At 44.0% G+C, this 22,331-nt stretch overlaps 1 protein-coding gene across 2 annotated transcripts in view; it reads right to left on the bottom strand.

Moving 5' to 3' along the window:
• Positions 1-12,455, bottom strand: part of PIEZO2 (piezo type mechanosensitive ion channel component 2) — a 289,098-nt gene extending 276,643 nt beyond the window's left edge. For both annotated transcript variants that reach the window (XM_090137357.1, XM_090137356.1), the window contains exon 1: positions 12,271-12,455. In XM_090137357.1, the coding sequence (XP_089993483.1) occupies positions 12,271-12,334 (64 nt within the window). In that variant the 5' untranslated portion in view covers positions 12,335-12,455. The remainder of the gene's footprint in view (positions 1-12,270) is intronic.
• Positions 12,456-22,331: the final 9,876 nt, after the last annotated feature.

Genomic DNA, 22,331 nt, shown 5'->3' with positions numbered 1-22,331 from the left:
TATCACTGTAGTCAGCAGGAGCAGGGAAGTGATCGTCCCCTTGTATTCAGCACTGGTGAGGCCACACCTTGAGCGCTGTGTTCAGTTCTGGGCCTGTCACTACAAGAACAACATTGAGGCCCCGGAGCATGTCCAAAGAAGGGTAATGAAACTGTGAAGTGTCTGGAGCACAAGTCTTATGAGAAGGAACTGATGGAGCTGGGATTGTTAATCTGGAGGAAGATGAGGGGAGACCTTATTGCTCTTTACAACTCCCTGAAATGAGGCTGTGTTGTGGTCTGCCTCTTCTCCTGTGTAACTCCTGTGACAGGAAAAGAGGGAATGACCTCAAGTTGTTCCCGGAGAGATACAGGTTGGAAAAATTTCTTCTCTGAAACAGCGATCAGGTGCAAGAATAAGTTGCCCAGGGAGGTGGTTGAGTCACCATCCCTGGAGGTGTTCAAGAAACATTTAGATGGGGGACACTGTTTAGTGGGAAAATATTGGTGATAGGACTAGATGATCCTGGATGTCTTTTCCAACCTTGATGATTTTATGATTCTACAGAGTACCTCATCTAACTTTGGCTTGCACCAAGACAGAGAATCCGCTAACAAATCAACAAATACATGGAGGGAAGCCCCCCAAGACAGTCTGAGTTAGAGTTCAAAGTTCTTTGAAAAGAAGCTGCAGGACAGGTGTTCATTCATACCAGAGACAAGACAGCTTTGGGGCACCTCACAGCAATCCCCCAATACCAATGGGAAGGCTATAGAGATGATGGAGCCAGGCACTTTGCTAAGGTAAATACTGAGAGGCAATAATCATAAAAGTCAGGAGGCTATGAAGCTATAAGAAGGAAAAAAAAATGATTATGAGAAAAATTAAGCACTAAAAGATGTTGTACACTTCCGCTCTGCAGGATTTTCAGAACCCAAAAAGAAAAAGGCCTGAGCAGCCTGGTTTAAATTCACTGCTGACCCTACGTTAAGCAGAGGATTGGAGAAGAGACCTCATGTTGCCCCTTTCTGCCTGAAAAGCTCTGGAATACTGCGAAGAGGAAGACAAAGAGACAGAGCAGAGCCTATCTGATAATCATCACAGAAACTTTGCATGGGGAGTAGCCAACTTCAAGTGCTTCAGAAGAACGTGTTTGAAACCCAAAACGAATAACTAAGGAATTACTTACCCTGCAGGAGAATATAATCCTAGCTCCTCAGAACAGATGCTGGTTTTTAGTGACATAATTTGCTCATTCTTTACTACTTTAAACAACTGGTATATTCTTATTTCAGTGTATTCTGACAATGATAAATGTGTTGACCGTGCAGGCTGGTAATAAGATTTTTTTTTTCCCCTTTCTGTTTGCAATATTGTGTAGTGTTGGAATAATTCTATCACATTTATGTTTCAAGGGCAACAGGAAAACAGCTTCCTCCACAGAGGAAAGAAGTAAATGGAATACCCCCAAATATAGTAACTGGGGATAGAGCTGTCAGGAAATAACCAGATCTCTCCCCTCTGCACTTCTAGCGATTCAAACTGCTTCATCCTCCAGGGCACACCAATGACACACTGGAGTTTCTGCTATTTCTCTTCTATAGCCAATACAGCTGCCTATTTGCACAAAACAAGATTCACACATCACCTCTTCTCTGCATTTTAACATGTACTTCCTTAAAGTAGGGGAGAAATTGTTAAATGATTAGGCCAACACTCACTTATAGACTCTGATGATGGAACTGTGGGGCTGTCTTACTCTTCTTATTATGCCTGCATGCTACAAACAGGCATATAGTAGGTATCAAGAGTGGCTTATTATTGCTTCCAAAAGTTGACCATGGGTTATTATTATTTCATATAAGGCTATTGTATCTTAAAGGAATTTCTGTATAAAATCACAATAGTATAATAAAATACAATGGTCTGCTGAAACATAACAAAAGAGTGTTCATCTTCGCAGGAAATTAATGAGAAACATTTGTAGAGGTCTTTGACCAACTATGACCAACCTCTGCATTTGCAGATGGCAATGAAAAGCTGTGAGAACATTTTTGATGTTTATGTATACTAATGGGCATGACAACTGAGTTTGTTGATTCAGTTCAATGAGAATAAACGGATGACAAGATGAACAGTACAGAAGGGTATTTTAAGATGCATTGTGTCACTAGAATTTTATATGTGCGCAGTATTTCTTGTACTATAGTTTGCCTCAGAACATACATAGACACTGTGCTTCAAGGTCAAAGAAATCAAGGAATTGGAACATGGGAGGAAGTTGTACTGGGTCAAGAAATTGTAAAATAGGATCTGTTTTTTCCAATGTGTGACTTCTTCCATGACAAAAGCATCCCTTGAAAAAAAGTGAAGGAGAATAAATCTCTGATCACTAACCCTTATAAAAATTACAGAGCCCACAGTTAAAAGGAACCAGCCATCAAACAAGGACATGAAGTCAATTATTGGATTCAATTTGAAAGGAGCTGGGAACAAACTTAGGGTTTGTGTGGTGCAGAGTAAATAAGGTTTGTGTCGCTGACTAGGGTTTTTTCAACCCCAATTCATCATGTTTTCTGTGCTTTATCTTGGGGAATATGAAGGTTGCGTAGCTGTCAGCTGAGACTTATGTTCTGCCACTCTAACATGCACAGCCAGGCTGGCATAAGGAAGGCTTCCAAACACACTCCAGGGAAATAAAAGGCCCTGTCCAAGCAGCATGAAGGAAAATATGCTTTTACAGTAATATGGACATGAAAAATATTGCCCAATAAATGCCAAAGGTCCTGACCAACATATCACACCGTAAGAAAAAGAAACTAAGAAAAAGATTTGTCACACTAGGCAAGAAGTTCACTTATTATAGAGGGAAAGCACAAAGACCTCCCCCAATCAGCAAATGTATGAAGATGGTTAATAAAATGCCTTTAAAACTGCATGAAAGGCTTTTGTTCTGCTTGTTAGGGAAAGCAGATCAGACTGCAGAAGAAAACCACCAACAAAGTCAGAGAAAACGTGACATCAGACCTATACAGAGGTTTATAAGAAGAAACATAGTGAAAAGAAGGAACTATGGAGATCAGAGTTTTTCCAGTTAAAATCTATTTCCCATAATGTGCAGGACTACATTGGATTGAGGTTTTTTGTTGTTTTGCTAAATTTGACAGCGAAATGTTGGAAGTGCTATATTTGACTTAAACTTTACCAGAAGCTTCGTTTTCAATCGCACAGCAATAGCACTTTATCCAAAGCTTTTTTTTTTTTTAGGGGTTTACTGATTTCTCTTTTTTCAATTTGGAGAAAACAAGCTATGGAGATGGTACTTATTTACATAGCACTATACTGCAAATACAGATGCCTACCACTTAGCTAACAAATAAGAGACATAGGCCATGCTTCATAGAGATTAACCATTCCATATTCTATGAATCCTAGCATCACAGAATAACATACTCTAAGTCAAGCAGTAATTTGATGTGTTAAAATGCCTAGAGAAAAGAAGGAAGAATCAAAAACATCATGCAGCTTCTCAGGCTGATGGCACAGGAGAATCCTTTGACACACAGCCCTTTCACTTGAAGGAAACTAGCACTTAGAGATGATGAATTTCTACTCAGATACATAGAATTTTTGCCCTCAAAGAAAATATCCATGTTATCAATGGCTCATGCATAAGTGTGGAAAGGAAATGTAAGCCTGTACTTCCAGCATAAAGGACACTCCTCCTAAAAGATGCCCTGCAATACACACATCCCAGGAAGCAATTTGGTCTCTGACAAAGCTTCAGAAGGTTAAAATGTGGTGTTTTTCAGGCTGTTGTCTTGTAGAAGCAGTTGTAAGTACCTGTTTTACAAAAATGCAGCTCTAAGAAATATAACATTCCAGATTCTAGGCATTGAGAGAAGGACGAGTGAATTGAAATGTATTTCAGCAATCACAGTGCAGCTACAAATGTTGTCTAACAATATTCTCATAGAAGGAGGCCAACAAAATGACAACATGACCTAATATTTATTGATGGCTATAAAAGTTTTCTACATAAATCAGGATTTATAGAAGACAAATTTCTCTCACTTGCCTTTGGCTTATGAATCAATCTATTCTCCACAGTTAGGAAACTACTCTTCTGGAAGATGTCATAAAAAGCCATGGGTATTACAAGGGAGAAAAAAACCACAACACACCAAACAGGTGCAGCCACTATGCAAACCTGTTTCATATCCCAGACATTTTCTAATTTACAACCATGAATTGAAAAGAAATTCAGAGTAAATGTCACTGTATTTGATTGCTAGAGGTTAGCAGGTGATTTGCTATGCAAACAAACTAACAATACCAATACTATAATCAGCATTACTTTTCACAATGGGAGATTTATGCATTCTTTTTCACTGGTCAGTCCTTTCTTAGCCTTTCAGACTCTTCCTGCATTTGACATAAGCTCAATCAAAATTTAAGGCTAAACTTCCACTTGCATCTTGGATTACATGACTTCCAGCATGAGGCATTTGATAAAATTTATTCCACAAATTATTTAAGATCTCATTTCTCTAATAATGTATCTTCTACCAAAAACAACCATCAGCATACAGTTTGTTGAATGGTATTAGCATGGCTAGGGACAAGACAGCACTAGTTTAGCACCTCTCAACTCAAGTAAAGTTTGTGTATCCCTCAACACAGTGAGAATCCTGTGCACGCATACTTATCAGTTAGAGAAATAATCTGCAGTCTCCTCTGCAACTTCTGAACAAGAGGCAAAATTGACACTTGCTCCAACACCACTTAAACATTTCAGTTTCAAGTTATGGTTCTGTCAAGCTACATTAACGAATTAACGTCTTGGAAACAGTAGACAGAGTATGTAATGTCTGCAGTCCTGTGCTTATAGTATTTTGCCAGAAGGGGAGTGATTGGTGTATCACAGACAAACACACAGATTCGCTTCTTTAAGCTCTGTATTTCCCAGAAGAGCCTCCAAACTGCAGATGGCATGAATGAGCTCAGAGGAGTGATGCTATGCTGTGCCGTCGATCACTTGTAGAAGTGGCCTGTCCCAGATCTCTGTGTTTGTGGGGGCGGTTTTAGTGCAATCCTCATCTCTTTCTCTTCAGAATTGGACAACTGATAGGAAATTCAGAGCTGTTAATTTCTACAGTTAATCTTAATGGTTGATTTTATGCCTTGTAAATGTTATTCTAAAGTGTTAGAGTAAACAGAACACTAGACTGTTGTTGATTTAAGTGATTATACATGCTTTTTCCCATCCAAAGGATTATTTACTGAGGCAACAAACTGAAAATGAATTCAAGAGTATTCCTTTTTATTTGCAGCAGAGTTCACCCACAATATTCATTGCTACAGGATACCATCAAAGCTAACATTACAGCTCAGAATTAATGAAACACAAGAAACCAAGATATAGAATAGCAACCTTTATGTGACATTCTGATTTTACTACTGCCTACTCAGGACAGGAAATGGACAGGTAAGACTCAGACAAAGTCCATTAATTCAACCACATCCTGAGCATAATGCATCAAAGGGTACACTCCAAAATAAAGATATTGTATAACTCCTAGGCTTTTTCTTTTAAATATTCACAATTTTAGCTGGCTCATCTGACAAAGCAACCCCCCGCATGCCAGTTCCTCTCAGGACAAGAATCAGTAGAGTCTGTCCATCATATTTCTGCCACCAACACATGAATGTTTTCTGAAAACCTGTCATCTACATGCTGTGGCTTCTGCCCTACTTAGCTTCAGAGATTCATTGGGATGACAGCACAAGGAGCTGTGACCACCACAAAAGTAACGCTGCAGACAACTATTTTACCCTACAAAACAGATAAGAAACAACTGAGCTACAAATATTGTCCAATCTGCTGTAGCACAGTGTATAATCAATGAATATATGGATGTTATAATTAAGAAATATACGAGATACTAAATAGGTCATCACGTTGAAGAAAAATGGATGGAAAGCTTACCCTTGTCCTGGGCTCACCGAGAAGACTCCAAGAGGAATGATCTCCAAAGGAGATCCTTTCCCAGTGGCAGTCAGCTCTTAAATGGGTCTAGGAGCCTGGCTCCACCTCTACCCCTTCCGGTAGTAGAGGTGAATTGCCTTCACCTGTGCTCCCAGGGCTGACTCACTGCTCACCTCAGGTGGTCAATCAGGTTCAGGCTGTGATTCAGCACCTCCCATACACACAGGAAGAAAATAGTGCTGCACATCCTTTTAGTAGCTCAACAAAGTCATACTTTGAGTATCTTTGAACCACCTGAAGATATAATTAAGACTTATACAGTCTATGTGGCTACACAGGCTTTTTCCTTCATTAACACTTGCTGACACAACTCTCCACGATTGGAAGCCTGTTTCAAACAGGCTTTTTCTTGGAGTTCTGGAGTCCAACATAGGAAAATCATTACTGGTATCCCTCATGTGAAAGGTTATCCTCTAAACAGGACACATCAAATTCTCAAGGACTATTGCAGCAGTGTGAAAAAAGAGATGACGAGAAGCTGGAGCATGGGCATCCAGATGTTCTGCATGCATGTGCAATAGGCTTTACTGCTACAGACTGCAAACTCTGAAGACCTTCTCAGATACCAACCCATGAAATATTCTCTCTCCCCTTACAACAGTTGCTGTAGCAGCACCAGCTGGACTGAAACCAGCTTCCTCTGCCAGCATTTGCAGCAGCTCCAACCAGCACCTGGATAGAGATGTACCATGCGATGATCTTAGTGCTTTGGTGGTTCCCTCTCACGTTTTCAGACTTGTAGCAAGGAAATGTTGAGCTACACATGCACAAATGCAAAAGCAGTGCCATTTTCATACCTCAAAAAAACTACCCCCAAAATGAGCTTTCTGCTCCCCAAGTAGATTCAGTTCTATCACTTCATTCTATGTTTTGACTGACATAAGAACCACAGTTTCACACAGTTTCATACCTGCGGTTCTAGTGACAGAGAAGGAATATGATAGACAGCCTGATTACACCCATAAGCTCCAGCACAATAAATAAATCATAGAACCTTTTACATTGGAAGTCACTACTAAAGGCCATCTAGTCCAACTGCCCTGCAATGAACAAGGACACCTAAAGCAAGATCAGGTTGTTCAGAGCCCCTCCAGCCTTGCCTAAAGGGTTGGCGTGCTCTCTCCCCAGACCGTGCAGTCTCCAGGAAAGTTGTTCACTCTCTCTGACAAACTCCACAATCAACAGCCTCCCACTGGTTTCTATACCAAGGTTCAACACTGCAAAAAAAAGGCACCCACCTGGCAGACCCGGAGTGGAGCAAATCTGTAGCTCTGTAAACATTTCATCTTAGCCATTATGTGCATTCAAGCCACTTAACAGCATCGTTAGGATAAATAAGTACAGGTGGTAAGAACTTAAGGGTAGGTGTTTCATCCCCATCTTTTGTGAGCTGTATCTTCAGAGAGCTTTCCCTGCCTGCATGCTAGATCGTGGTGGTCACAGTCACCCTGAGATGGCCGCAGAGAGCCACAGAGCAGGTGGATGCTGCCTCCCCATTCTTCCCAAAACACTTCTGCTTGGATTTTAATTCACCTAAAATGGAAGCCAATGAGATTTTAATGACACTTGTTTTTTTTGTGCACAAGAAAATCTAAGCCCGTGCCTACCAGCCTGGAAAATATTGTTCCTGCAAGGTAGCATAAATTTTTTCCCCTTGACACCTTTCACCTGCTCCCACTGAACTAGGTAAACAGCAAAACTTCCCTTCATAAAAGAAGCCAGATATATTTCTAAAACACTTGAAGAGGGGAAGGAAACCTAACAGTCATTTTAGGATCCCTCACGCAAACTGGCATTTACATTTATCAGGGTTTTTTTAGCTTGCTACCCATTAAGTGCTTCCTAGACTTTTTGTTGATGTAACCAACATTTTTATGAGTGTTCTGGGACAGCAGCAGCGTTTTAAAATGTAACAGGAAGTCTATGTGAATCTCTCTCATGCTGTTCTCTATCATTCTTCTCAGAACACCATAATAAATATTCTCCACTATAACAACACAGATCAGTTTGGTCTTCCTTTGCCTTTTTTTTTTCAGTAGTTGGACAATTTTAAAGAATAACAAGCAGCACATTTGCAGCCAAGGTGAAGTTCATTTCAACTTTAAAAATACATCAGCATCTTTTGATGCTCGTGTAGACACATACATGCACCCATATATACTGTCACATACAATGTCACTGCTCAGATTTTCCTCCAGTCTGAGTGGTCCTGCATCACGACTTGCTTTGTCATCACCATGGCGTAACGTCACCTGTATGAGCTGACACACAGAAACCACAGCACTGCCTGCAAACTGGTACACCATGTCCTACTGTACCACCATTTTTAAACAGTCACCTCCAAGCACTCAAAAAATAATAGAGCTAGACACAGTTCACTGCCTCTACAGTCTTGCTTTAATGCTACAGAGTTGTCCAACAGTTACTCGTTCTGTAAAAAAAGTGCACAGTAACAACTCAAAGCATCAAAGCATCCAGGGAGGTGCTGCTTTTTGAAATACTCTTTAAAACACATAATTTAAGCAGCATTTGAGTACCTGCTAATGAAACAGCATAGGTATTTCCCCTCCAAAGTTTCCATCTGTGCGTGTTAATTTAAGCAGAAAAGCCAAAGAGCCGCACGCACACTGGAATCTATTTTTTTTCCCTTCAAAGGCAGAATAAACACCTGGATCCCACTGGCTGTGCTCAGGAGGCCAATCCAACAACTGCATTTGTGAACACTGTTTATATTTACAAGAATTCAACGGAATACACTATTAATGTCCTGAAGAGATGACCATTCTGATTCATCCAATATCTGTCTGATGAATCACACTCATTGAAAGGAGAACAAAAAGCAACTCCACCATCTACCAGGAGTTCAAAGACGTGGCTTGAAGGAACAAGTGGAAACTTCCAACTAAGAGTTGAACTTTGTCACCCACAAAAACTCTTTGAGGTATTTTCTTCTAACCTGCTGTCACTTACCAAACACTAACACCTGTGCTCACCCCCTAACAACAAACAAAGCCACCAACAAAGAAGACAGCACTCCGAAAGCTCCTACAGTTCTTACATCACCTTGGTCAAAATTCAGAAGTTCAGAAAGCAAATACAGCTTCTGGGAAGTGCTTGGGCTGGAGCTGGCTTCCCAAAGCCAATGTGCCCATAACATGCAATTCAGCAGTCAGAAACCAGGGGAAGCTTTTTTCTAACATCAGAAACCAGGGGAAGCTTTTTTCTAGCGTTTTTTTTTTCCAGTGCACCATCTGAAAACACTAATATTTTCCTTAAAACAAAACTAATGAATTGTGCGTGAAAGAAAACAATTGGAGACAGAATAATTAAAAATTGTTATCAAGTGATGTAAACCACAACGTTGTGGTTCAAGCCTTTATGAATCAAAAAAAGCAATTAGGGAAAGATGGTTTTGATGTCTGAGTTCAGACAGAGACAAACAACGTTTTGCACATTTGAAGTTCATATGAGCAACAAAGAAACAACAGGCTTATGCTAAGACTCAAGCTTTAAATAAATAAAGCAAAAACTTACAAATAAAAACCTTAACTGAACACTTCCCACCACGATTGCCAAAAGCTCTTTGGCCCCTGTCCCCCCAATTTGTCATTTGTTTTTTCAGCATTGTATTACTGCAATACAGAGACGTATCACATTGCATTAATCTCACTAAAAACAAGCATAGAAACAAATCTCTGTCTTATTACAGAGCACAGAACTTGATTTGCAAGGAAGTTTCGTGTTCCCATCAGTTGTTTTTTAAGCCCTTGGTCTGCATCAGACTGAGCATAACATTTTGTGATGAAAATAAGAGGACGATGAATTAGCCCTGAAGCCAGAAGGGGACAAGCAGTGAAAGCCGTTATTTTGGACATTTTATATCTCCTGTCTTCAGCAGCTATTCCAGACACTTTGCTCTGAGCTGTAAGTGAACACATCGAGGGTTCCCTGTACAAGGTGATATTCTTCAGCACTTCAGATCCGATCCTAAAACATTCTCATAACCAACTGTGTATTCCCAAGTACGTGTTATTTATCAAAGCTTGGAAATTATTTCACACCAGCAAAGATGACATGCTTTATTTTAAAAGTAAATCAAGTTGAATACTGAAGTATTAAGGAATTAAGGCATTAACCATTTTTTAAGTATTTAAGGACTCATATTTCATCTTGGCAGATGTGTTGTTTTTAATGAGCGTGCCCTAGCTGCCATTCCCCTCCTCACACCTCCTTGGGGCTCTCCAGCCCAGTCAGAAACAGAACAGCAAACCCTACCGCAATGTGAGGCTACAGCCACTTATTTTAAATCACAGCCACGCAGACCCCAAACACAATGAAAAGCTCCTCATTTCCCCCTCCTGGCACAGCTGTATGCACTCACTGCCCATACAGGGGCAGGAGACACGAGGCATCACGGCGCAGCAAGTCCTGGCGGCAGCTGTTCAGCTCCGGATGTAACTTCACCTTAAGCCATACAAATAACCATCACTGTGATATATTGAACTCTGAAGAGCCTTTTTCCAGAAGCCCACGAAGCACTTCCTTGAAGCTTTGGGAGGAGCAGCGCGTTGGCTCAGGGCCGCTCAGGTGCAGGCAAAGAACCAGGGTGTTGCAGACAGCAGGGCCAGGCCTCAGCTCAGTCTGCTGCGGGGCGGTCATGGGGTGAGAACACAGCACTTACAGACACTGCACACTGAGATGCATAGGAGAAGCTGGTGTCCTGTCACTAATTCCTCTCTCAAGTCCAGCTGAACAAGGACATCGGGTCCAAAAGCTCTGCAGAAGAATTTCTTTTCATACTCAAAACAGTATGTAAACCTTGAGGGTTTACATTTCAATTTATCTGCAGATGAAGATGACCATAAGCAATTTCTGACATCAGTTCTCAGCAGTGGAGGCATTACTGCAATGCGAAAGTACCTCTGCATGACTGAGCATCAGGAGTCAGGACTGCAAAACCTTTTTATCTGAACTTCTTGCGATACAGAAAGAGCGGTGAGAGCCGACACACGAGTCAGTGCTCAGCACAGCAACTCCTCCACTACTGCAAAGTCAGCTTTAGATACCACAGTGTCAGGAGACACCAACAAAACCCACCTCAACACAGTTCATTTTCTAGCATCTTTCCCTCTCCCTACATGGTTTTCCATGGCATTCCCACCCATAATCCAGCGACAAACATGGATGAGCCCTGATGAGTCTCAATCACAAGGTACCCTACACTCTGGACCGCCTGGCACAACCATCACATGGCCTCGAAGGCACCCTACTGCCTACCCCATCCACCACCCAGCACACCAGCCACGGAGCCAGTGACCCATAGGCATACAGCAGGCAGGGAGCCCTCACCTGCTGCCAGCAGCCCGTGGAATCATGACTCCTCTAGCACCGTCGGTGGCCACAGAGCCACCTTCGGAAGGGGCAGCGGGTGCTGACATCTGAGAATGAAGGAGATTTTGGGGTCGCGGGGCTCCTCGAGGACAGAGCTGCGTGCTCCGGGGCCGCTCGCTGCTCACCAGCACACGGGGAGCCGCAGCCGGAGCTGGAGAGCGGCCCTCGGGCTGCGCGCACGGCTCCGGCTCTTCCCGCCCTCGGCCCCCGCCCGCCCCCGCGGCCCCACCGGGCTCCGCAGCGCGGTCCCGCCGAGCTGCCGCCCCGCTTTCTTTCTTCCAAGTTCGGCGCTGAATAAAACGCGGAGAGCACGGAGCAACACGAACGCGTTCACCCACGGCTGGGCACCGCGGTTCGACGTCCAAAAATAATTCCTGCTTTGGATGGCTGCCTGCTAAGTAATACGGTTTAATAAACTGAAATTTCTCTGTCTACCTCTCGAAAATAAAAAATAATAAATAAATAAATAAATAAAAAGATTAAAAGGAAACAGAAAAAGAAAAAAAAGAAAAAAAAAAAGAAAAAAAAAAGAAAAAAAAAAGAAAAGAAAAGAAGGAAATCTTTCTGAAAAGCTCCGTAAATCAGAGAAGTGCTCCGCGCTCTCCTGTGCTGCCGCGCACAGCCGGGACGCCCCGCACCGCTCCCACGCCGGGGCACGGCCGCCTGAGGAGGTTTTCCCGAGCGGAGGAGCCCCGGCGGCCAGAACGGACGGTAATGATAGCGCCGGGATAAGGCGTAACGAGAGCGGCTAAGAAATACGGGGGAGACGCGAAGTCGAAAGTTTGTCGGGAAAAAGAAGTGCGGGAGCAGCCGCGTGGAAGGGAGCATCCCGGCGGGGCGGAGGGACGTACCGGCAGCCAGGCACACGGGCAGCAGCAGCCTGAAGGTGAGCCCGCACAGCACCTCGGAGGCCATCGCGCCGGGGCAGGACGTCGGCCGGGCGGCCGCGGAGCCGTCCCTGGGTGCGCTCCTCTAGGGCCGGCCGTGCGCGGAGCCGCCGCGGCGGCGGAGCATCGCCCGTCCCCGCCTCAGCCGCCTCCCGCCTCCCGCCGCATCCCGCGGCAGCGCCGCGCCGCACCCGGCCCGGGCCACGCACACGCCCGCCCCCTCGGGGCTCCGCGCCCGCCTCCTGCTGCCCTTCTCCTCCTCCTCCCTCTCTTCTTCCTCCTCCTCCTGCCCTCCGCCGCGCTCAGTGGAACCAGCCTCCACCTCGACGCCCCGTAGAGCTTGGGGTCTGTCCGCAGCGCTCCTCCTGGGGGTTCTCCTTCTCCTTACGTGACATTTCTTTCATTTTTTTCTCATTTTTTCACTCTTTTTTTTTTTCTCTTTTTCAACTTTGATTTGCCTGCTTCCCGCCCCAGGCTTCATCAGCCCAGCTGGCCGCACAAGAAAACTGCCACCTGGAACAACAAAATAAAACAGATCTGACATCGCTGGGAATGAACTGGGGTCAGTCCAAAAGTAATGCCTCCTGTTTCTTTCCACAAAAACTACTATGGCTACAAAGAGCACAATAACACTATTTGATAGAGCAAATTCTCAGCTACAAAACTCTGTTTTTCAATATAGTCACTGCCATTAGCTATGCATTTTTGCTAGTGATGAACAAGAACCTGCATGCAACAGCACATCAACATGTACAGCACCATAAGCTACTTCACAACTGCTGTGACCATGCCATTGCTAAGAAGCAGTTGCCAAGGAAGTCCAGCTTTCACTGTGCTCGCATCCACTGTTTAGTTCCCACAAACGGAATATCGGTAGGAAGGTTCAACCTCTACTGCCATACCACCAACATTTGCTTCTGATGACATAGGCCAACGTCATAAAACATGAGGCATTACTTTTGGAACACCCCTCATATTTGACTTCTCTGGAAAACTTTCCCCTGTTTGCAACCCACTGTTGGTTAAGTGCTGCAGGTTTAAAAGGGGCCGCTCTGAGGTTCTGCTGGTGACCCTGGGTAAAGTGTGCTGAGTAAAGTGGGGACCGAGATAGCAGTGTTACAGAGAGGTGTTATTAATGCAGATCAAAGTCCATTTAATCTTGGGCAACACACTGCAGTTCCTCCCAGTCACATGAGGTGAGTGCAGGCAGAATGCCTTTGTCATGGGAGCAGTGCTGCAGGAAAACCTTTATCCCATCCCTGGAGGCATTCAAGGCCAGGCTGCATGTGGCTCTGGGCAGCCTGGTCTAGAGGTTGGCAACCCTGCTCGTAGCGGGGGGATTGAAACTAGAAGATCATTATGGCCCTTTTCAGCTCAGGCCATTCTGTGATTCTATGATCCCTACACAAGATGAGGAGAAAGCTATGGATAGTGACTCCATGAGGCACCATGTGAATCCTCTGTGCCCCATGGGATCACTGTCCAGTGGTGTGGGGCCTCACCTCAGCTCTGAGGTGCCCTGTGTGGTCCCCTGAAGCCTGGCTGCTTGGCTCTAATTCACTTACAAAAATAAAAAGATTCTATTAATGAAAAAAAAAAGATTGTGATTCTAGAGTGCAGACGGTATGTGCTGAACCGTGTGCACGTTTAAGTTTTCTCTTCTGAATAATGGTAATTAACCTGCTCAAGACTAACTGGCTCTGATATTAGGGTACGTGAAAAGGACTCCCAACATGCATCTATGAAGCTAAGAAAAGGTCAGCCAGAAATAACAGTCAGTCCACTCCCAGCTTGGCAGGTAGATGTGGGTTCAGGCTTACACCTGTCAGACAGCAGAGCCCAGCAGGACAGATGCAATGGGGGCACCCCATTCTTGTCAATGTGCTTAGGGATCAAGTCTGCACCAGCATCACACAGCACTTACCTCGCTAATGAAGCATCCCAGCTGTGGTGGCATCACTCCCAGAACCCCTTCTAAGAGCTCAGGATCTGTCCTGAGAACACCTTACTAAGGAACATCTCGCTCCTTGCCCTGGAGGTCCCAAAGCAGACAGTCAGGAGAAGCAGTCTGTATATGTAGGACACATAGCTAAAGTGTTTTGTGCACTTTGGCAGCATGCTTGCAGGTATTGATCACTTTTGTTTGGTTGTTATTCTGTTCGGTCATTCAGGTTCACTAAAGTAAGGATAAAGTATTTATTACTTTCACAGTACAGTCACTAAAGTGGTTGTTGCTGTTATTCTCGTGTTCGGGCAGTGATCAGTCGGTTTTCAAGGCTTACCGATCTCAAGGTACGAAACGCAGAGTTCGGATACACGGACCGCAGGGCTCATCAACTTCTGCGGGACCGATCGGCTGCGAATCTGTGCAGCCGCAGTGCCACCTTTTGGCTAAATCGGCCTTTGTGTGAATCCCACGTCCCTTCCCACTGGCTGTGGGGAGGGACCCGTCTGCACGCTTGTCGTTCAGATGGAGCCGCAGTTATCTGTCCTCCAGCCGTACCTCTGCGGGATGGGTGAGCGGCTACACACAGGCCTCCGCGATGAGTGCACACACCTTCGCGAGTTCAGGTGTGGACAGGACCAGCAAGAGCATGAACCTGAAAATCAGAGCACTGTTAGCCAGAGTGGGAACAATAAAGCCCAGGACTCTGACTAAAATATACAAAATAGATGTTGAAGTAATGAGAAAAGTGTCACTTGAGTGAAATGCACATAAAGCAACTTACTGATAGAGAACCATGGAATTTATTTAGAATCATAGAACTACAGAATAGCTTGGGTTCAAAGGGACCTCAAAGCCCACCCGCCCCACCCTGTGCCATGGGCAGGGCTGCCCCCCAGCAGCTCAGCTGCCCAGGGCCCCATCCGACCCGGCCTTGAGCATCTCCAGTGATGGGGCACCACAGCTTCTCTGGGCAGCTGTGGCAGTATCTCACTGCCCTCTGAGTAGAGAATTTCTTTCTGTCTCCCCTCTTTTAGTTTGAAACCATTCCCCCTTGTCCTATCACTATTAGATCTTGTAAAAAGTTGGTCCCTCTCCTGCCCATAAGCTCTCTTCAAGTACTAGAAGGTAGCTGACAGAAGTTCTGCAAGTGACATCAAGAGCACTTTGCATGCAACACAGGAGGGCTTCTCCTTCTCCCTTGAGGAACACAAGTTGGTGAAAGCACACTGAGCCACATCATTTTCCTTTCTCTCCACAAACCAGAGGACATCGCCAGGTCCTGAGAGCCATCTGGGCCCCAGCACATGTGCTCACAGTGGCCTTCCTACCCACTAGCGTATTTCTCCCCTCCTCTCAAGTACCCACTGGGGTGAGAGCATTTTAGCAAGGGAAGGAGGAAGGGGCCTTGCTCACAAAATAAGGAACTTACATCTGTAAAAGAACAAACTTCCAGTATGGAGAGATTAGCTACACCTCACCTCATTGCCTCTCCTGTAGCAATACTTGGGGGGAATTTTGGAAAATTAGTTGCAGTTAATATAATTCAGAGGTCAAAAGACATAGCAAGGAAAAAAGAAGCTTCAGCATATATTGTGTTCCCAGTTCAGTTAAGCAGGACATAACCAATCATAATTGCTGGTTGAAACCTGCTGTATTGATCTGCCTGGTTGTCTCAATCAGTGCTGTTCACAAATATCTTCTAATCACCTCAGCTATTCTCATTTCTTTGGCTGCTGGAATCATGAACTCATGGAGTCATTATAACATCCACAGAGTTGGGACAAAATAACAAGTGTTTGTATATACATGTATATACATAGGTTCATGCAGTTACCACAGGAAGCTCCATAAACGAGTACTAAGCTAGCTGGAGAAATAAAGCTCACCTGTACAGGAAGAGGCAAGAGAAGTCACCAAAACCCTTTCAGGGCAATCATGGCTGTACGAGGGCATTTTATATTTGTTATTCTTCCAATACGAGACTCCTACTTTGGGGATCTGTGGGGAAGGAGATGGCTTTATAATATTTAAGGTGATGATTAACCTGTGTTTTGCCTATTGGTCCTTGCTCTGTAAGGCTACTGGAAAACACGGTGCTCCTCTTACCTCTTCTAAAAGCCCTTCTGATGCTCAGCCACCAGGAACCATCCAGATCAGCTTCTCAGCTTAGCCCACATCCAGCTCCGACGGGGGGAGGTGTCCCTGCCTATAGCAGGGGCTTGGAACTAGATGATCTTAAAGTCCCTTCCATCCCAAACCATTCTATGATTCTATGATTCTATGAGTAAAGCTGACATTGTTCACTTCCAGCATGAACTCAGCTCAACTTCAAGATAGCATTCAAGTTTAGTTCTGGTTCAGTAAAAGTTTTTTAAAAATCACACAGTTCAACAGTATTCTTGGTTCAGAGTCAGTTTAACTCCCCTGCACCAGCAGTAGTCTGTAAATAGTTCATGTTCTTAAATTATGAGCTTGTCTTGCCTTACAATAAAGAAATTCATTCCACTCCCATGTATGCCGAGTTGTCTTCCTCAAAAATATTCATTGCCCCAGCAGAGCTCCCAGTTCCCTGGAAGCCTCCAAATTTCCCCATGCTGGATTAATCTTCCACTCACTCTCCCATAATTTCACCACCCATTTCAGTTGATTGGCCACAGGGTCTGCAGAAAGCTTTCTAAAATCAGATGCATTACTAAAGGTCTGGGCTTTTTTCCCTGCCGGCCTTTTCACTGTTCATGTCACCACGTCTGTCTAGATTTTTTGTCTGGCGCAGCAAAAATCTATTGATAGAAACCTTTGTATTTCAAATGCAAACAGTGACTGCCAGCCTTGTTCTGGAGGGTCATACAGTCTGATCAGTCAGGAAGCAGACAAACACTATTAGCGTTACCTCAGAGCAATGTAAAACACCAGAGAGCCCTGTCGCCAGCTGAGGCAGTCCTGATTTGGTCACATTCTGTGGGACATCAAATCTGGCAGAACCCAAACGGTTCCTTGAGGCATCGTTAGCCCACAGCAAGAAATGAAAGCTGCTTACGATGACTGAATGCTTCCACGTGTATCAGGAAGGAACATTAGGAGCAGTACTCATAAGGAGTTATTAGGAAAACGGCATCGTCTCGTGGTTGGTGCAGCGGATCAAGAAACAGCACTGAAAAAAATAAACTAGGAAAAAGAATTGTAACTCATCGTGCATGCTTACCTGCCTGCATGCAATTACTTTTGAAATTGAAATAATTTTGAGAAATATTGTGCAAATTCTGAAAGAACCATTTCTTAAACAGCAAACTATGAATTTTTCCCTGCGTGTGAGGAGTTCAAACATGAGCGATACACTCAAATAACAACCAGGCATGGCACATAATTAAAACTGTCTGGTATGAGCGCATAACTTGTTGAAATTCATTTTTGATCTGAGGAAATAGCAAGCAATAAACATCCAGTTGTCCTTGAATGGAAGTTAACCGTCCAGGGTATTTGTTACATACATCTTCATTTCATGTGTACTTTAAGAAAAATTTAAAAGAAGACTGGAACCATAATATAAAATACCATTGCTCTTGGTTATATTCTGTAAGTGAGGTTATTGGCTTGGCTGTAGCTAATTGTAAAGTGATAACTGTGGGATGCGCTGAAGCAGTTCCAAGACAGTCCTAGGCAGATTGCTATAAACACACAGCTATGCAGCAGATCTGAGCTAGCTGGAACAAAAACACCAAGCACGGCTCTGGACTCCTTCAGTAAAATGCTGCTCTGCTGTGGTGGTGATGTGAGTTACATTTGGGGTGATAGCCAGGGAGAGCCAGCCCCTCACATCACAGGAGCACCATCGCAATTTACACTTTTGCTGGCTGCATCAGCTCAGAGCAACAAGAAATGAGGCTGAGAAGATCACAAAGCACACTGAACCAAAACCAGAATTCTCCATGGGGCAGTAGAGCAGCAAAATAATAGATTTATGACCCAAGCGAAAGAGCAGACATTGCTGCACACACCTGCATTTCAGCCAAAAGTCCTTCCTCCAGCTGAGCCTACGCCATCAAGGAAACCACTAACTCCTCCAGGTCCTTAGTTCAAATCCAGCTTGGGCGGACTGTGACTGAAATGCATCATCCCTGACAGCTGGGCAGTGGGCAGTCGTGTCCCCAAAGCTCCTTCCTTGCTCACTCTGGGCTGATTTCCTTACATGCCAAAGAGGCATTTCCTTGAGATGCTGAGGGTCTAGTTTTTGTGTCCCTGCATCCCTTCCACCTTGTCACCCCTTGTCTTTCTGCAGAACCTGCTCTCACAACACTCTTTCTCAGAAAGGACTGCAGAAGCATGGAATCATAGAATTTCCCACGTTGGAAGGGACCCATAAGGATGGCTCCTGGCTCCACGTAGGACTATCCAAAATTAGACTATGTCTGAAGGTGTTGTCCAGACACTCCTTGAACTCCAGCACTTGGGGCCGTGCCCACTGCTCTGTGCAGCCCATTCCATGCCCACCGCCCTGTGGTGCAGCAGCTGTCCCTAACCCCCAGCTGCCCTCCCCTGACACAGCTCCATGCCGTTCCCTCGGGCCCCGTCGCTGTCACACAGAGCAGAGCTCAGCGCTGCCCCTCTTGCAGGGCAGCCCTCAGGAACCAAATGTAAATCTGGGCTGGGACACAGGAGGTAAAAAGAGGATGAGAAGGGAAAGGGATGGCAAGAAACAGGAGAGTAAGTTATCTGATGAGTAGCTCCAGGCAAAAGAGAGAAATACCTGGTAGTGTTGCTCTGTGCAACAGTGTGTAGTTAAAAATAATTCTTTAAACTAAAATATTTGGATAGGGGTATCTGTCCCCAGAGCAACCAACAACATAAAAACAAGTAACAATAATTTTCCATTCCAATGACCAGTGATATATTTAGATAATAATGTCAGAAATTTAGTCCACTTTGAGGTGAAAGGTGAAAGTTATACGTGAGGCCCAACAGCTACAAGAGAAAAAGTCACTCTAATTCATCTACAGGGTCTATTCCTGAAGTCAGAAAGACATTGGTTCAGGGAAGAAAATTCAGCAGCTCTCACAAAGCCTGTAAGCACCAGCGGCAGGACTGCTGGTCACTGTTCCAGCCTTGGGGACCTAGGTGGACCACAGGTTCCAAGTCAAGGAGTAAAAGCTGGCAAATAAGTCCACTGGCTAATGTGAGATAATCTTTAATGCCACTGTCATACATCTTCTTTGTGGTACAAGAGGGTAAGCTTGTCTTAGAAAAACATTGCATTCATTCATAAGCAAAGAATGCCACTGGAAAAGGAATATAAAACTTATGCAATGCATGACTGGAGTGCAGAGGATTTTTTTAGCTGATCAAATGGCATAACCTCAGTAAAGACAAATATATCTGCAGCCAAACTGTAGGGCTCTGGGCTTAGAGCTCGTGGATCTGGGTGCAAATACCCTATCACCATCTCATCAGTTTTCAGCCCTTTCTCTCCCTCAGCCTGTGCCATGGTTCAGACAAAAGGACATCCAGGAGCATCGCCTAGAAAAGAACAGGACTGCCTTCCTGTTACAAACAGTCAAGGAAAAGAGGATGTACCAGCACTATAGCAATACCATGGGATCAAAACTTTTTAAAGGAATCCTAATTTAGATTTTTTATTTTAAAAACAAGCTCAGTTCTAAGCCTTCATTCAGAAACTAGTTTGATTCAGCACTGCACTGCAGACTGAACAATAAAAATGCAAAGAATCTAAAATAGATAATCCCATGGCCTGAGATTTAGACTAAGATTCAGATGCCCAGGCAGTGCAAGCATTTGACCAGGGAAAACATTTTGTATCCCACACAGGCATCCCCAAACTGGTTTATAAAAAGAAAAAAAAGGCAAAATTTAGATGCTGCACTATTTTTAGTGTTTGGTAGCCAGTGGAGGTTCCTTTCACTGCTTCTGAGTCTTTTGGATCATTTTATCCAGAGAAGTCAAACTTTCCGTTTGCGTTATAGACAGAGCCTAAACAAAAAGCTTTGGATTCCATTCTTGGAATAGATATTTTATGCTAACTAATGAGGATTTGTACCCACCCTGGTAGCTTTTACTATTTTGTTACATTAACTTTGTAGTTTTCTTTTCCAATTATGTTTCTACTCTCAACATTAAAAAAAAAAAATCTAAAAGAAAATAATAGTAACAGCGCACTGTTGCGTCTGCCCAGTAAAAATAGAAAAGTATATTTTAATACAGCAAGAGCACTCAGTCTGTGAGTGCAGTCCATTACCATTCACACTGTGGTCAGGTCAGAGGAGCTCAAGGGGATCTGCGGTACTGGATTCAAATGTTGTTGCACAAAGGAGTGGGAGTTAGAAACTAACTGCTCTTGGTTTTTCTTTCCTCCAAGAAGTGTGCTGGCACAAATGGCAGGTCCACTGAGTACCTACAAGCAGCATGAACTGCTGCAACCCAATCACAAGTCATTGCATCTGTCCTGCTCCTGAGGATTTTATATGGGAGTTTTCATCTCCAAACCATGCATGCTGCATTGACAGTTAAGGCCAAAGCATTTGCACCACTGCACCTTCTGAGGCTTTCATGCTGCTGTGCAAACATCTGCCCATATGTTGGCTTGTTTGGTAATTGAAACAGGGCACCCACATGGATTAGATCTGCAATCTAAAATAGGAATGCCCTATGGATATTTTCACCAGTCATCTTGGGAGGCCATTCTATAAAGTTAACAGCAGACAGCAGGCACCTCCAGAGGGCAATCCAGAGCATATAACCAGATGGCAGCTGGGCTCCTCTTTTGAGAGTGCTGGATTCTTCTCTGGCAGTGTTCACCTCTCCCTCCACTAAGCCCTTAAGCATAACTAGGGAGGTGACACTGAGCACCCTCCTTGGGTTACCTATCACAGGACCCTGTGGGCAGTAATCAGATATGGGTGGTTATTACAGCAGGCTGCCAGGATCTCCTGCTCTGATTCAGAGTAGCATCTATTACCACAAGGTTTTCCAGCATTAGCAGTGACCTGATACTGGAATTTCCTAAGACTGCAAATGGTCAGTCCCACAAAGGAATCTCATAATGTAATTTACATTCACTTCCTCTACTTGTTCAGAAAAAAAAAAAACAAATGATTATGAAGAATATAGAGACATTTTAACTAAAGATCTGTTCATACAATCATAGAATCATTAAGACTGGAAAAGACCTCTAGAACCATCTAGTCCAACTGTCAGCCCACCACCACCATGCCCATTAACCCATGTCCCTAAGTACCACATCTGCATTTTGTTTGAACACCTCCAGAGACGGTGACTCCACTACCTCTCTGGGCAGCCTGTTCCAATGCCTCACCACTTTTTCTGAGAAGAAAATTTACCAAACTCCCAACCTGAATCTCCTCTGATTCAACATAAGGCCATTATCTCTCATCTTCCTCTTGTTGTAGTATTCTGTCCCTTTTCTTCATGAGACAGGCAAAAGCAATTAAAATAAAATAAAGTTCTTTTTGCTCTAAGGCAATAACTAGAAAGACAAAACAGAAAACACAGAGGATTGAATCAAACATCAAATTTTTCACCTGTCATTGTGTAATATATTTTTATTTCCATAAGGAGGAACATAACTGAGTATAAGGCTAAACCTCGTACCTCATCATCTTAACTAAAAGTGCTGGCTTTTGCAGCTAAAAGAATACAAAAGAGTAACCCAGTCTAAACAATGCTACTAGCCCATGGGACTCTGAAACACAAGGAACCAAGATGAATGGGCTGTATGTGGGATTTGCCTTTGATGTTGGGTTCCTGTCACCAGCACTATGGTGAGGAACATGACCCACGCTAAGTACAGAATGAGAATGAGTCCCTTCAAATTTCACAATAGATGGAAGCAGATCCATTTCATCATTCCTGGGACGAGGCTGGAAGATCTGTACTTTGCCCTAGGATGAGGGTGTTCTTAACTCCTCACATCTCTTATACACTTGCAAGAATGTCCAAGAAGGAAGTCATGGCCCTTTTTCCAATCCCTTCGGTGTATTTGCAAAATGCTTACAAACAGCTTTGCATAGTCACGTTCCAGGCTATCCTCCTCTCACTCTCTCCTTTT

The sequence above is a fragment of the Phasianus colchicus genome, chromosome 3 (genome assembly GCF_987193195.1).
Source record: "Phasianus colchicus chromosome 3, bPhaCol1.hap1.1, whole genome shotgun sequence".
NCBI lineage: Eukaryota > Metazoa > Chordata > Aves > Galliformes > Phasianidae > Phasianus > Phasianus colchicus.
This window is presented reverse-complemented; position numbering and strand designations above follow the sequence as displayed.